The sequence below is a fragment of the Acromyrmex echinatior genome, chromosome 11 (genome assembly GCF_024713525.1).
Source record: "Acromyrmex echinatior isolate Ae372 chromosome 11, ASM2471352v2, whole genome shotgun sequence".
Taxonomy (NCBI): domain Eukaryota; kingdom Metazoa; phylum Arthropoda; class Insecta; order Hymenoptera; family Formicidae; genus Acromyrmex; species Acromyrmex echinatior.
In genome coordinates this window covers 781775-799182 of record NC_141862.1, presented here as the reverse complement: position 1 = coordinate 799182, position 17408 = coordinate 781775, and the positions used below count along the sequence as shown (strand labels likewise).

The window sequence follows — 17408 nt, the reverse complement described above, 5'->3', positions numbered from 1 at the left end:
CTCATTTTGTCATTTTGCTTTATTCGTCTCGACATTACGCAATTCCATCATATCAATCAGCATTAAATTATTTTAACCTCTCAAAATACGACGGTTTATTATAAGAACAATGACGCATTCTCTATTCCGCAATCCTATTCCACACTGTGTGATTTCACCCTATGTCCATTCCACACAACTTGCATAGCCGCATAAAGATATCATCCAATCATATTTTACGTTTGCTTTATGACAGAAATGTGATTGGATATTTTTCTTTATGCGGCTATGCCAGTTGTGTGGAATGACCCTAAAGAACTTCACACATGAAATGCATAACAGAGCATAAGGCCGTTAAACCAATGAGCATCTATATAAATCAATATGGCGACATTATGCTAGATGCTCATTGGCCGAACAGTCTTATGTTTATGCTCTGTTATGCATTTCATGTGTGAAGCCCTTAAGGGCCACTACACACCAAGCATTGTTCGTTTTGTCTCTCGGGAGTTGCTCGGGATCACTCGAAATGAATTCAGCGTAGGAGTGTTGAAATGTAGGATTACACTATGTACACACTATGCAAGTTATGTGGATATACCCTTAACGTATTACGTATTCTCCACTCGGAATGAATGACAATGTGATGTGAGCGTGTGCGACAGCTTTATTTTGACAAAAATAAAGGTGATTGAGAATTGAAAAGAAATCAAGAAGAATATCTCAAGAATTGATCTCAATAGTGACCAACTTTTATGATTAATATATCATTTTAACGGCAGGTTCGCACTTTTTTCTTTCAGATTCTTTCATTTCGTGCAAAATCGCGTCGAATGAACATAATTTCATCGAAATGAAACGAAGGTGAGAGGTGTGTTCTGAATAATCATCGAAGAAAAAATATATTGTCTCATCCAGCATCAAAGGTTGGGATTTGGGATTGATGCAAGTTTATACTCGTGGTGAGTAGTTAATTATCTCGTCTGAAGCGCGCGCGATAGTTGATTTCTTTTTTTTTTTATTTTTCGACGCTAGTATTTTTCGCGATTGTACTTTTCTCTCGTTTCGTAATAATTATGATCTACAAAAATGTTCTCGCTCTCGACGCATTACCTATCGTCGCGTTGCATATAGGTTAAGAAAAGAAAGGAGTGCGCTTGAAAATGATCAAAATATTAATATTAATTTGTTAAATTCAAATTTTTAGAGAAAAATTAATTTATATTGTTTCTTATGCATTTCAAGTTATATATACAATTTTGAACATGTCTAATCTAATTTCTAAAAAACGAGATTGGAGATTGAACATATGTCCTGATTCTGTAACTCTTACTGACAATTCATCAGTATCATTACATCGTTTTCGTTCAGTTTCTTTTGTATACAAGATATCCCACCTTTACTGCATATCCTCTTAAAAACACATTTTTGAGAGATCACCTTTACATTTATCACACTGTTATGCCACTGTTATGAGCGCACTGTCCTATCTGTATCTATATATATATATATATATATTAGGTATATGACTTTGCTCATTCGGTTTTCGTATAGATGGCTTTAGCGGTAAGTGGTGATCGAAATAAATAGATCATAGACGTCACACAATAAACTTGGGCATCTGTCAACATAATCCCATAGAAACATAGTCGATTTGTGTCTGCATCATAAAGTTATTCTCGATTGAAAATCAGTTTACGAGCCAAATTCTTGTCATTTGCGGAAGGTTTTAATTTTCTGCTTCAATATGAAGAAATCTGCGGCTGAGGCTCATCGAATGCTTTCAAATATTTATGGTGAAGCCGCTATTAGTGAAAGAACGTGTCATAAGTGGTTTCAACACTTCAAGAACGGTGATTTTCACGTCGAAGACCAGCATAGCGGTGAAAGAGAGATTTTCGAAGATGCAGAATTGAAGGCATTACGTGATCAAAACTCTTATCAAAATCAAAAAGAATTGGCACGATCATTAGGAGTGACTCAATCAGCCATTTCAAAACGTCTCAAAGCCATGGGAATGATTCAGAAGGATCAGGCAAGGAAATTGGGTGCCGTACGAGTTGAAGCCGAGAGATGTTGAACGACGTTTGTTTGCTTGTGAACAGCTGCTTGAAAGGCAAAGACGGAAGGGTTTTCTGCATCGCATTGTGACTGGGGACGAAAAATGGGTTCATTACGATAATCCCAAGCGCAGAAAATCATGGGGAGTTCCCGGCCGTGCTTCCATGTCGACGGCCAAACCGAATATTCACGGCTCCAAGATCATGCTCTGTATTTGGTGGGATCAGCTCGGCGTAGTATATTATGAGCTGTTAAAACCGACTGAAACAATCACAGACGATCAGTATCGAACGCAATTGATGCGTTTGAGCCGAGCATTGAAAGACAAACGGCCGCAATACAACGAGAGACACGATAAAGTGATTTTGCAGCATGACAATGCTCGACCCCATGTTGCGAAAGTGGTCAAGACATACTTGGAAACGTTGAAATGGGAAGTCCTACCCCACCCGCCGTATTCTCCAAACGTTGCTCCCTTTGACTATCACTTGTTTCGATCAATGGCACACGACCTGGCTGACCAGCACTTCCGGTCTTATGAAGAAGTCAAAAATTGGATCGCCTCAAAAGATGACCAGTTTTTTCGACGCGGGATTCGTATGCTGCCCGAAAGATGGGAAAAAGTAGTGGCCAGCGATGGACAATACTTTGAATCATAAATGTATAACCAGTTTTTTACAATAAAGCCTCGAATTTCGGAAAAAAACCGCATAAGCAAAGTCATACGCCTTATATATATATATATATATATATATATATATATATATATATATATATATATATATTTAATGAATGTCTCACTCTTCAATGTCTCATGCCATGTCTTAGCGCTGAGACATTACTGTGATTGCTATTAATTTAAAAACTATTGTAGTCTTGACATTTTTATATTAAGATTTTTGTCTCTAAATTATTTTATCTCAAGAGGAAATGCCTTTAAAACGAAATGCATTTGTTTGTATCAGTTTATTGCACTATTACTATATAAATATGAATTAAACTGAGTGAACGTGATATGGCAGACAGCGCACTGGTCTGTCATGCCAAAAGTCCCGGATTCGATCCTGGTAGAAAATACTTATGCTGCTCTCGGTGTCTCATCTCGGAAAGGACCCGCAGAGTATCCTTGCCACAGAAACACTTCTCTACAGAAAAATCCGTCGTTCGGAACCGAATTATTAAAACTGTAGGTTCCATAATGCTTGTAGCAATTGAATAAATTGACGTGCTCACAAGCATATGTGCGTAACACAGGTCAGAAGCCTGATGTAAGAGGAAGGACAAGAAGCAAAAGAAGAAAAAGAAGATAAATTAAACTCTATAATAAAATTTATAAAAAAGATCAAATATCAATAAAAACGGTAAATAAATATAAATGCTATAAAAATGTGAATGAAAATTAATCTGTAATGAGTATTATAGTAAATAAAATGAAACAAAAATAATTTTTTGAATTTATTTTATCTTTCGAAATTCGATTTTCTACAACCTTTTATATTTTAATATTGATATTTTGATATATCAATGTCAAACTTTCCATTCTCAAACATTGATTTGAAATAGCTGATGAGAAAAAGCTAAATCATTGCAAAAAATGATTGTGAGATCAAATAGCATTAAAATCTTTGTCATGTGCTCTTCTTAAATGATACTTTTTGGCCTTTACGTTTGTTTGCTTGGAAAATTGGACCAATTTTTATTTATGATTATGATTATGATTTAATTTTTGATTTAGAAAATTTATAATTTTATCAAATTTTATGTGACCAATCAAAGAAAATCGACTTTTTAAACATAATTGAATTTCAGAAGGAGTTTATTAGGAAAGAGCATCACTGACAATAATTGAGGAGATGGGCGGAATAAAGGCACAACTCTACTTAGGCCCTTTTTTCGGCAATTAGCTTTTTCATGTAATATTTATCGTAATACAGAAGTATTGTAACATGTAACTTCTTAAAGATATTACATAAATTCATTTAATATTGTACCCATTTGTGTATAATAAAAAAGTAGCAAGTTATTTTAATTTGTATTAATATCAAGATTTTGTAATTAGGTCTGTATATTCCACCCCTCCTCTCAATTAGATCCACCAAAGAATATAAAAAAAGGCATCAAGTATATTTTGCAAAAAAAAAAATCAAAGATAAAAAAGTAAATACAGTTCTCCGAGCGACATCTTGAAGACATCCTTATGATGTAGACATCTTTTAAGACACCTTTAAGATTGTTATATGCGATAATTTCTTACAATTATAATAGATTTTACAAAGTATGGATGACATTTAAAGTGTATAAAGTATAACAATACATTAAAATAAGAAATGAAATGCAATAAAGTAATAAGAGATGCAGTAATTGAAAAGGGGTTTTTACATCGATAATAAGTAAAAAATTGTAGAGACAAAAAAATCGAAAATTAGCAGTATCTCCAGAAGCAGCATACTTGACGCGTCCTTATTCATATTTCTTGTTCATATTTCAATTCATGCAAATAATTCAATAAATCTTTTATTATAATTATAAATTATTTTTCGCAAATTAAAGAAATTTAATATACACTCAAAATTGGCAAAAAAAAAAAACGAGCCATTAAATTTTAGCACAAATTTTTAATATTTTAAATCGTAATAACTCAATGAAAAATCATCGTATCAAAATGTGAATCACAGCTCAAATTAAAGTTTGAATATTCTTTTTGATGACCATCACGATCAAATTTGAGTTACACAAAATGTAATACAATGGCGGACAAAATAGTTAAAAAATTTTTTTCTTTAAACTGTTGTGCTATTCAGGGGAATCGGCTGCATGGCACAAAAGTATATAAGTCTTTAAGCTCATTGATTTCTAAACAAATCATATTTTGAATATTTTTCTACGATTTTTTTGCGTCTGTGAAATTAGCACCTCAACATTGAAATTCCATAGTTCTGATTAGAGTTCATGTCCTTTTGTCGAGACGAAGAGTTCTCTATAATTTATAACAAGAATTCCGCTTAATAACTATTTTTAAATAATTTTTAAAAAATGGGATGCTTCTCAGCGAAATTCGAGATCGAATAGTTCTGGGCAGCTTAATAGCTCTATTTTGTGAATATCTAAAGTTCCTGATATATAAAAAACAATTTTGACACACAAGAAAATTTATTTAAAAAATTTTTTTTATAAAATAGTTCTGTGACATTAATTGTCATTCTAACAATTTCGAAGAGTTCTTGATTAAAACCAGTACAAACTCAAAAATAAAAAAGATATACATTTAAAACGAAATTTGAAAAATCGGTTGCAGAAGTATTTCCTTATGTAATCATCCAATCGCTTTGTGACATAATTTCGACAGAACTCGTTGAGAACTACACAGAACTCTAATCAGAACTACTGGAACTCTTAAAAAATTTTTCGACATCGGACTTATTATTGTTCTCAATTGCAATTATCTATTTATTTTGTTAAATTCTCGATAGCTCGGTTTTCTTTATTATTATTTATAAGTACTATCGAGTGCAATTTTACATTTTTATAAAAGGAATAAATATATTATGTAATTTTTATAAACCACAAATATACTCATTTCTAAAAATGTAAATTAACTTTAGTGTCGATTTATTTTATTCTTCATGTTGTTCTAAATCTTACAATCAGGAAAAGACGGAGTGTTAATTAAATCAAGATTAAAATTAAGAGTTGATAAAAAGGCATAAAACATTGCAGCAGTTTAAAGAAAACATTTTTTTAAAACTATTTTTTCGATGCCGCCTATAACGTCCGTCATTTTGTATTACATTTTATGTAATACAAATTTGATATCGATGGTCATCAAGGGGAATGTTTAATTTGAACTGTAATTCTTCTCGATACGATGATTTTTTATTGAGTTATCCCTATTTAAAAATATTAAAATTTGTGCTAAAATTTAGTGGCTCGTTTTTTTTGTTGGTGAGTGTGTGAGTATATTCAAGTTATTATTTTAATATTGATATATTTCATATTCAACAAATACAAATATTTTTCTATGAGATACTCTTAAATTTTTTTACTGTAGTAATAAAATCTGAAGTTTATTACAGTAATATTTATAGTAGTATTTATTTATAGTAGTTATTATACGACATAATATTATTGTCTTAATCAGATTATACTTGATCATGAAATAAAATCTAAATATTATATTTTTTACAATAAGAGTTGTAGTAAGGAGCATATAAGCCTAGTGCTGGATGTCTTTGCTTAATTTTCCTTTATTTCAAAAATAATATTAGGTGTTGGAATTAATTCGTAGTGTTTTTAATGAAAGAATGTTATTTATTTCACATGAGCATTAAAAAATACATTAATGAAAGTACTTCCCATCACTTGTAAAACGCTACGAATTAATTCCAACACCTAATATATTTATAATAATATATGGTTTTCGACTATTTATCGGGTCATCTTCAGTATATAAAATGCTTGCCATCAATAATTTGACATTCACCGTAATCAGTTACAATTCAAATTCGCCGCAATACATACTATAAATTCTCACCTGTCAATGATTCGTTTCAGTCATCTTATAAATTCGTTCTCTCTGTAATCTTCGTCGTTTCCTTATTGAAAATTAGAATATGAACAATCAACCATATAGAATATAAACCAACGATTACACATAACAAAAATAATGAATTAATAAGATAGTGGACGCGATGCAAAAAAAAAACTTTATTAAGAATCATCCTTTTTACTAAAGCAGATAAAGGGAAACAGTAGCTTTAGACAAAAATAATTACAAAGAAAGAATGAAGCTGATGTCAATATTTACACAATAATTGAAAAAGACCCTATTAAAAAATTAAGTAATGATACTCGAAATATTTTATCGAAATGAAGAAATAAAAATTATATAGACCAATATACTTGTATCAAATTACATATTTCGGATGATAATTTACCACAAACCTATGGGTTGCCGAAAGTATACAAAGAGAGGAATCCTCTTAGAATCATTATTTCTTGCATTGAGAGTTCTTTGTATCCATTAGCTTCATTCCTACATGAAATTATTATCAAGGAAAATATTCCGAAACATTTCAGTTATATTGAAAATAGTTACCAATTAATAAATTAGATGGAATACATTTGGATAAAGAATATAAATTAATATTATTAGACGTAGTGTCATTCACAAATGTACCAATAGACTTAGCGATAGAGTATTGAAAAAAGATGGTAATATATGGGACATTCCATGTCAAATTAGCTACTCATTTTGCGAAGTTTCATGGATTTCGTTCATATTGCTTGAGCTTGAACAGTTTGATGAATAAAGACTCTATGCCAAATAATAGACCTACAGGTTAACTTGTTATCGAACTGTAGGGTCGTCAATTTTAGGACTTTCTCGTCGCAGCGCTCTTTTCGCTTGTCATTAATGGGCATAAAAAGCAAGTTTGGAAATGAAATATTGACATTCTGTTATAGAAAATTTATATTCTTTCACGTAAAAATACTCTTTTTTTTCGATCATACCATTTTCGACAATTTCTGTCCGTTTTTAAATTTTCAAAATGGCCGCACGACTAAAAGGTCGATTTCCTTTAATATAGCTCAAAATCCCCAAGTCTCTATTTTGTTATTCTAAAAAGACATAATGGGACACGCATTTGTTTGAGAGTAAGAGAAAATGAGGCAATGTCGCTCCGTCACCCTGCCGGCGCGTCATCACGCTCAGTCCAGTCGCCCAGCATGGGTCGCTGTTAGGCCCTGATGACATTTCTGTACATGCACATGAATTTAAAAACAATTGCTCTCTGCATTTAACAGGATTGAGAATATCTTTAAGGAATAATGTCCGCATTACAATTGGTTTTTTTTTGTGCAGAAAGGGTACAGAAAATAAGTGCAAAAAAGTGCAAATGAAAAAGATACAGAAAAGATATAGAAAGTGCAGAAAAGTACAACATAGAAGGATAGATAGATAGGTGTATAAATGTAGATAGATAGATAGCTAATACAGATAGATACATAAAGTAGATAGGTAAATAGGGTGACGTACATAGATAAATAAATAAAGTAGACAATTAAATATATAACATATATAGGTAAATAGATAGCGTGCATAAGTAAATAGATAACATAGATAGGTTGATAGATATTATGCGCATGTACATAAAGTTAATAAGTATACAGATAATGTTGATAAGTGAATAGATAACGTAGGTAGGGAAATAGATATGCATAGATAACGTATATAAATAGATAGGTAACATAGACAAATAAACAGATAATGTAAATAGGTGGATAGATAACATAAGTAGATAATGTGCATATGTACATAAGATTGATAGGTATATAATTATATATGTATAGATAATGTTGATGCTAAAACAAAAACGTAAGTCAAATACACTTTAAAAGCTTATTATCTTAATTATAGAATTGTTATTAGTACTTGTAGATATTCAATGATTCCATTTTGCTTCAGTTTCTTGAAACAGTCAGAGGAATAAATTTGGATGCGTAATAAGTACTCGACACAACGGTTTACTGTAATTCATTTTCTTCACTCAAATATTAAATGTATTTTAAGTAGATATCAAGTCACACGTTCTTACAATGAGATTCTTCTTTTATAAATTGTCACGTTTCAACATATTGACACTTTGATTACATTCACTTGATAAAACGAGAAATTTATTAATCGATTTATTAATTAACCACTGACAATCACAAACGATTATTCGGCGATTGAAAATCACACGAAGGAAGAAAAATTTCTAGAAGTCTGTATACAACACAACATGTGTTTATGTATGGCAAACAGCTTACTGACTTTCTTGGTTATGGGTGCATAATATGCATGATTTTCTGTAGGTTTTCTGTTTCTATGGGTGCATAATTTTCATAGTTTTCTGCTTAGTTTTTGAGAAAATCGAGTTTGAAAATCCGTTGCGTACGTATGCTGTTACGGTTAAGCTACGGTTTGTCGAGCGATTAATCACGTAACTAATCACGCATTCGAGCAATTAAAAAATTAAAATACGTTGCCGAAAGTTCAGGCATCGATAATTAGGCGGGCACAGGGTTATGTATCCGATAACCCGATTAATATGAAAAAAATGACCAAATTTCGAGTTCAAGGTCGATTTTAGCAAAGTCCTAAGCGTTCAAATTGTGTTATTTTTTATAACATAAATCGGACTGTATTTCTTAAGGTGTATATCGTAGGTATATATCGTTAAATGAACTATTATCGTGTTCAGCGATTAAAAAACATACAGTACTACATTTAAAATCCGAATTAAGTCATTTTTGCATCAAATTAAACATGTATTAAGGAAAATCGAAACTTTGATTTAAAAATCGTTCACTAGGGACCTCTAAATTTTAATTTTTTTTGATAAAAATTTAGGGGTGTTTTTTTTGGCATAAAATGGAAGCTTTTAAGCTAAGTGGTCGATTTAAAAAAAAAAATTTTTTTCCTTGGCTGTCTAATATACTATATACATATATGTGGGATATTCCATGTCAACCGGATCACCTGCGTGTCCAAAAATCAGTGCAATGAAAATAAATGTTCAAAATCTCATCATTCGTATGTGAATGTACTTTCGAAAGAAATATGCTATTTTGAGAGATCCAATATGACGAGAAGCGCTGCAAAACATCGCAAGCAAATGTAATATTTTCTTGTTTAAACTAATATACTAATCCCCAATTGGCTTGAAAATGATTACTTTTAAGTTTTTGCTTTTAAAATTGCTGAATGTGCTGTTAAAATTTCGAAATTTAAAATAGTAAATCCAATATGGTAACCAATGTACGAAATCTTGAGCCCTATACTCTTAGACCTCTCTTTTAATTCCCAAGCTTTTTAATCCCGAACGTGAAAAGGTAAACTTTTAAATTAATCTTAGAATAGAAAATATTTCATCAGATGGTGATTGATTTTTAAATGCACATTCAAAAAAATGACTTGCGACATGAATATATCAATCAGCACCTTCTGACAATATAAGACCTTCTCGAATTATAAGATTTGAATGTTACAATACCGCCGGTATTAGCATTACGCAAGGTGTCTGACGGCTAAAACCTCTTGAACGTTGTTCAGAATCATGTCCTAAATAACATTTGTCGAGATCAAGATCATTAGAGGTTGTACCTCTTATTTTCAATTTTACACTAAAAATTCATTTTTACGTAAAAATGAAAATAAGAGGAACAACCTCCAATGACCTTGATTTCGACAAATATTATTCAAGACATGATTTTGAACAATATTCAAAAGCCGTCGGTCAGACACCTTGCGTAATGTTAAATGCTAATGCCGGTGGTACTGTGATATTCGAGCCTTATAATTCGAGAAGTACTTAATGAAAAAATATTTTATTATAGTGTTTTGGGAAGTTCTCGAGATAAGCTATAAGAATATGCAATGAAAAATGAGTTCCCATTTAAGAAATTGAAGGTTATCTTCACATTACTTTTAAACAACTATCCAAGGTCAAACCAATGGTACCATCTTATGTCCCCCTCTAAATCATACAACTTTTCTTACTAAAATATTTTTTCCTAAGATCAAAAATAAGAAAGTTATTTGATGGGACTTTAAACTGGGACACCCTGTATGTATATATTACGCAAAAAAATTAAAGGATCACCTAGTCCGTCCTCAGAAATAGGTAAATATTTAAAAGAGTGATACTTCATCAAAAATGATCATAACGAGGTTTTAAAAAAAATATTTTAAAGCTTGAAATATCTACTTTCAAGATCAGTAATTGATATTTTGATCAGATTAATTTTTTTACGAACAGAAATGGATATCCGTCAAATGAAAATTTTGTAGAAACTTTATAAAGGCGTGAAATAAAAATTGCACACAAATGCAGTTTACAGGAGTCGAAAAAGGCTCCTCTTTATCTTTAATTTATTTTTTTATTGAATGTTGTACGATTTTTTTTTTAACGAATTATTCAACATTGAAGCAAAAATGATCCCTTTTACTTTAATGTTAAATAACTCGGTGTAAAAAAAATTTTTATTTTAGTACATTGAGCCCTACATATTGGACGCCAAATTTGCGACCGCACTCACGTGCGTGATGCAACTTCGTCGTGCCTTCGCGGTTATGGTTCTGCATTGTTTTCATTGTTTAATAATTATAATTCTATACTTAAAGTCGACAATATATCAGATAATCTGACAAATTCCAACTCTCAATTCTCAATGCTAATAATTGGGCGCTAGGCATGAATGAACGTGTTACTCTTTCACAGAATTAAAAAGAAGATTCTACTCAAAATATAAAGATCTTTACAGAATCGCAAACGCAAACGGTTCTGATAACCAACTGCTCAGCCACAATAATGGTAGAGAGAGTGGTTTGTTGGGAACGAAGGATGTCTTGGAGAACAAGCAGGGTGATATAGCAATAAAATATGCGGAATTCATATCAATAAATGATAACACATATATTCTATCATTGGTTTACAATCCGCACCCGCTGATTGACAAATTAACAATCATGCGTTAAAGGGGGCATTATTGCCCCTCCAAATGACGTTCTCGGCACGCGATATTAGATATAAGAATTTTCTCTCAACGGTACGAGCTCCAAATCTTAGAATAAACGAGCAGTGGATGTCGTAATTAAGGGAATTAATCGCGAGACAAAGATCACGGAAGTGATCGGCTTTGCTTAACGCGTCGACGAATCCGACCGCGAGGATAACGAGAACTGTTATGATGAAAAGTTGCGAGATTCTGGAACATATGAGAATATTATCTGAAATCTAACACAATCTCCACATTAAGACGCGATATAAAAATATATGACCCAACAATATGATACCAAATGACCTGGCTATGGCCGCGTCGGGCGTGTAAATAGTTGACTCGAAGTTAACGGGATTAATATAATGTCGGGCGGGATGACATGATCACGCGCTGCGTGCTCGCTAAGGCAACGTTACTCACAAAATGCCAGATTCAATGAAACTAAATGATCTAATTGCGGATACGTGCGATCCCTCCGATCTAGAAATCAGCAGCTTTATGTTACATTACGTTCGCCTCACCACGAAATCCTCTTAACTTGGCTTTTACACATGATCTCAATAATGTCGACAGTGGGATGTCCTGTGTCCTCTCGTATGCACGTCCTGCGCCAAAACTCGTCAATCGTCACAGCACAAGTGCCGGGCCCAACCGAGATCCTTTCGGGGGCATGCTGGCACCGCAGGCACCACGTGATAAATCTTATTGCGCCTGATTGGTTGCAAACCATCTCGCGAGTTCCACAAGCCCTCGCGAATCGCTATAGTATTGCGCGCCCTATATCCTTGCGTGCGGGATATGACTTTTGGCATCCTTTTCGGTTGCTAGCAAGAGACTCCTCTCTGTACTATATGGGCGGAGTGCCTCTAGGATTTGATGGACTCCTTTGAACTCCTCCTTCTTCCACTTCCGAGTTGGACGCCCTCTCTCAGTAGAGGTTCTCTTGCGGCTCTACCGACAGTAAGATGTTTCACTCATTCTATGGTTCCACGGAGAGTGGATCCATCCCCTCATGCCGTTCGAGTTCTTCCTTTTTAATAATTGCCTGAAAGGAATTCAGCAACAGGATCACAAGTTCATAAACAGAACGTTATTTCGAAAAAGTTAAAGTGGTGTCACCTGCGTGCTATCTCTCCCTGGAGTGACCAGGGAGTCACCTCGTGCTTCCGATGTGTGTCGCCTGTCTTCTTCCTTGTCATCAATTGAGATGATGAGACGAAGCTTCATATAACAAAATATATCTCGAAACCACCGATAATAAAATCCTAAAGTAAATTTGCAAAAAGAAATAATAACATTCCGCGAAATATAGCAATAGAAATCGCTCGAAAATCGCAATAAGCGCAGACACGCTTACCCTCCGCGTCGGGAAGACACAGGACGAAAATGTCGCGCTATTTCGGTCAAGTCGACTGACCCTTATGATGCACGGTGAAAAACACACGTCACAATACACAGGGTGTTTCAGAATAACCGCCAAATATTTTGTGTGCAGATAAAGCGAACTAAACTGAGTTGAAAAGTCCTCTATCATTTTGCAATTTTCGTAATAGTTAACGAGATATTAATTACTAAAAATCGCCGAAAATTAATTTTCAATAACTTTTTACTCGATAGTATTCGAATAAAAAATTATTAAAAATAATTTCAGCGATTTTTAGTTATTAAGGAGATTCTAAAGTGAAGCCCGAATTCTGATGAAGTCATCAAAGGTCGCTGTTTTTCTAGCGCATCTTTATATACTATCACGCCAATATCTCATGCAATCTATGATACACGCAGTCTCACTTTCGTATTAATTTTTGTATAAGAAATTCGTAAAAAGAAAGTGTTTAATTCTAAGAAATTCGTTATTTGTTCGTGCAAACTACTGTCATCATATACAGGGTGCGTCACCAAAATCCGGACAAATCGAACAATTCCTTATCGTGCAGCCTCAGAGAGCCTCTTTAATGTGTACGATTTGTATCGAAGGTCCTCCTCGGCAATTCGACGCATTGTTGGCTCGCTTACACCAACAATCGATGCTAATTTTCGCAACGATTGCCTTGGGTCATCCGAAATCAGCGTTTGAGCCCTTTCAACGACTGCAGGGATCCTCGCGGTGCGTTCTTTCGAATGACTCTTCCTCGCTGGCATACTGGAACCTTCGTTGGACTGTTCTAAAACCGTATATTTTGCCACAACGTCATAAACAGTGGATCTCGGGTATCCAAAGAACCGAATTATTTCCGTTGCTGAGCGCCCGGCGCGAAGGTCTTCGATGATCGCGGCTCTTCGATTATACTCCGCACTTGATTTCAACATCGCGGCCATTTTGAGAATATGACTGTTTACTAGAAGCATCAGGCTTTCTTGAACGCCAATAACAATCTCTGGCGGAGGCACAGTATAGCGGAAAATTTGAATTGAAATTTGTCCGGATTCTGGTGACGCACTATATATATATTATATATATATATATATATATATATATATATATATATAGTATATGATTTTAAATACTAATAAATTGAAAAACAATCAATAACATACAAAGTGTAATAGCAATGATTTTTAATTTAGGATATAAAAAGCATTCTAGATGATCGTTTATCTAAAACATACCAAGAAGTTATTTCCGGATTAAATATTTAAATTGTTTGTTACATAGTTAATTCGAGCATTGATATCTTCTGTCTGATAATGTATTGTATATGATCTCAAGGCCATTCTACAATTACGTAAGCGTAGTTGTAAAGTGTAAGCGTGGTTGTAATTGTAAGAATTAACCAATTACAATCAAATGAAGAAAATATTCGACTGTGATTAGTCAGTTCTTTTTCTCTACAAGTTTCTCTACAATTGTAACTTATAATTACGCTTACGCAGTTGTAGAATGGGCTTTATGTGTACAATCAATTATGTATATGTAATGATTTGTTATAATAAAAACATAGAATTAATATACATGTACGTATACGTTGGAATTTATATTGATGAATTTTACACAATAATGATGCATTCCTCGCATTAAATAGTCATGGTTTTTGGTCTCTTTTTAGATTTTTTTATTTAAATATTTGTTTAATTAAATTGTTTAATTAAAAGTGTGATAAATATTAATGGAGGCGCATTTACGAAATTTTATGTACCTCATATCTGTGAATTATATTTCTTAAAAGCGTACGTACATAGTGTTTCCAAAAATAGTTTATCCTTATACTACTGATCATTATGCTACTGATGCTCATTACTGATCTTATTTTGTAATGAAGCGATGACAAATATATCTGTTATTTCTATGCAACATTGACAAAATAGTTGAGCTGCCATGTGCCTAATATTCGTTATTATCTTTCTATTTTCAGCATATTGTTCTGCAAAAGTCTAAAAGAATGGCCGAGGAAGAAAAAGCTGTTCCTTCATCTATGACTCAGTGCTATGAAAATTATATTATAGTTGACGTGGGTGCCAATCTAACGAATAAGAAGTATAGTCGAGATTTGGATAGTGTAATACAAAGAGCGAAGGACGCCGGTGTACAAAAGATTATGGTAACCGGTGCTAGCATTCGTTCTAGTAAAGAGGCGCTGAGACTGACCAGAATATATCCCGGGACGCTTTATTCAACCGCCGGCGTGCATCCACACGACGCCAAGTCTTGGGAGGAACCAAATACCTTGCGTGAATTGGAAGGTATAGCCAGTAATCCAGAATGCGTTGCGATCGGAGAATGTGGTTTAGACTACAGCCGTGATTTCTCAGCTCCGGAGGCGCAGCGCACTGTATTTCACAAGCAAATAGAATTAGCCTGTACATTAAATAAGCCACTAGTAATACATGAAAGAGGCGCGCAGAAGGACGTATTAAAAGTTCTTGACCAGTATAAGAATCGTCTGCCGCCTATTTTGATTCACTCCTTTATCGGCACTGCGGAAGAGGCACAGATTTATTTGGATCAAGGCTTTTATCTAGGCATCACGGGCTATCTGTGCAAAGATAAATCCGATAGTGGAGTTAGACAATTGCTGGAAGGAGGGCGAGCACCATTAGATAAGATTCTAGTGGAAACTGACGCGCCATTTATGTATCCAAATACCAGAGCCAGTAAATTACCCGTGCACGTGAAAGATGCTTTAACCGAACGGTCTATGACGTTTCTTCATCGTTACTGCACTTTCCAACGTAACGAACCATGTGCCTTGCCAGCAATCGTGGAAATGGTAGCGGCGTTTATGCGAATCACGCCAGAACAAGTCGCGCTGGCTACCGCTTTCAACGCTTTAAAATTATTTGGTTTAAATCAATGATAACAATACTTACAATTTCAGAGTTTAAGTTTAAGTTGTGCATAAGATGCTATATGACAATGGAATTAAATTTTAAAATAATAAGTATAAAGCTTTATCTGGAACCATAATACGTAGGCTGCTGGAAAAGTTTCTGCAATCTAATACTTCTAATGGCGCCAACATTCTGCTACTATCATATCTATAAAATTAGACGTTTTTAACCTATAATTCAGTTGACAGTTTGTATCCAAACTAGTTTTGTTTGTATAGTATTTTAAAAGAAGTTATTTTATGAGAAAATGGAAATTTCGCGTGAAAATTTTCGGGCAATGATTTTTTACGATTACAAATGTAATCTAATTTCGAAACAATGCATCGATCGATTTCATTTGGCTTTTGGGGATGAAGCACCATCCCAATCAATAGGACTGTTTATAATTGATTTGCCGAGTTCCAGCGTGGACGTACCTTTCTTTGTGACGAATTCCGTGAAGGTCTGTCCATCCATGTCTGTTGTTGCCACTAATGTTGATGCTGTGCGTGAAATGATTGAGCGAGACTGGCATATGACATACCACGAGATTCAGGCATCCTTAGGCATTGATATGAAAGCAATACATACGATTTTGCATGATCACTTGAGCGTACGGAAACTTTGCAGTCGTTAGATCTCACACAATTTGACCGAAGCTCAAAAATAGGCTCATGTTAAATGGAGCAAAGAAATGTTCAAGAAATTCAACCGAGGTTGATCAAATTTTCTACAATATCGTTACTGGGGACGAAATATGGATCTATTCGTATGAGTAAAGTAAACAATCCACTTTGAGTATTTCAAAATGAACCGAAACCAACAAAAGTTGTTCGATCACGCAGTGCTGCCAAGCAAATGATTGCTTGTTTCTTCAATTATACTCGACATGTGGCTTTAGAGGATCGAAAGACTGTAAATACTGATTGGTATACAACACTTTATTTGCCAGAAGTCATAAATGAATTGCGTAGAACAATCCGAAATCGTCGCATCATCCTTCATGGCAACGCCAGCTGTCACACAGCACGTCAAACCGTTAATTTTTTATCCAGTAAAAATGTCAAATTGATGACTCATTGTCCGTATTCATCTGATTTATCACCTAATGACTTCTTTTTGTTCCCAAACATTAAAAAGAAGATGCGTAGTGAGCGATTTGAGTCGCCTGAAGCAGTTGTTGAAACATTTCGTACACTGATTTCTGAGGTTACAGCCTCAGAGTGGAAAAAATGCTTCGAAAATTGGTTCGAGCGTATACAAAAATGTATCGACCTTAAAGGCGAATACTTCGAAAAACAATAAAGCCGAAATTTACATGATATATTTACATATTTACCGAATTTTACATATTTTTTTTCATATTGTTTGCAGAAACTTTTCCAAACAACCTACGTATATGTGTATTTTTTTAGATGCGAATTTAAAGTTTTTTTTTATGTGTCAAATCAAATTGAATATTATTCCTTTTTTTAAATCCGAATCAAATCGAATTGAAATTTTATCCAAATCGAACTGAA

The 17408-nt window shown here is 33.8% G+C and overlaps 1 protein-coding gene across 2 annotated transcripts; it reads left to right on the top strand.

The window, feature by feature from the left end:
• The first annotated feature begins 475 nt into the window (after window positions 1-475).
• Window positions 476-17201, top strand: LOC105143032 (uncharacterized). 2 transcript variants are annotated; one of them, XM_011051003.2, is made up of 3 exons: window positions 476-666; window positions 783-941; window positions 14934-17201. In XM_011051003.2, exon 3 carries the CDS (start codon window positions 14961-14963, stop codon window positions 15873-15875), a length of 915 nt encoding a protein of 304 aa, XP_011049305.1. In that variant the 5' UTR covers window positions 476-666; window positions 783-941; window positions 14934-14960; the 3' UTR covers window positions 15876-17201. The 2 variants fall into 2 exon arrangements, with proteins under 2 accessions (XP_011049305.1, XP_087267592.1); XM_087411466.1 differs by lacking the exon at window positions 476-666 and having other exon boundaries at window positions 674-941.
• Window positions 17202-17408: the final 207 nt, after the last annotated feature.

What these genes read in the sequence shown, in the direction of transcription:
- LOC105143032 (XM_011051003.2), top strand. Translation starts at nt 14,961, where the DNA reads ATGGCCGAGGAAGAAAAAGCTGTTCCTTCATCTATGACTCAGTGCTAT.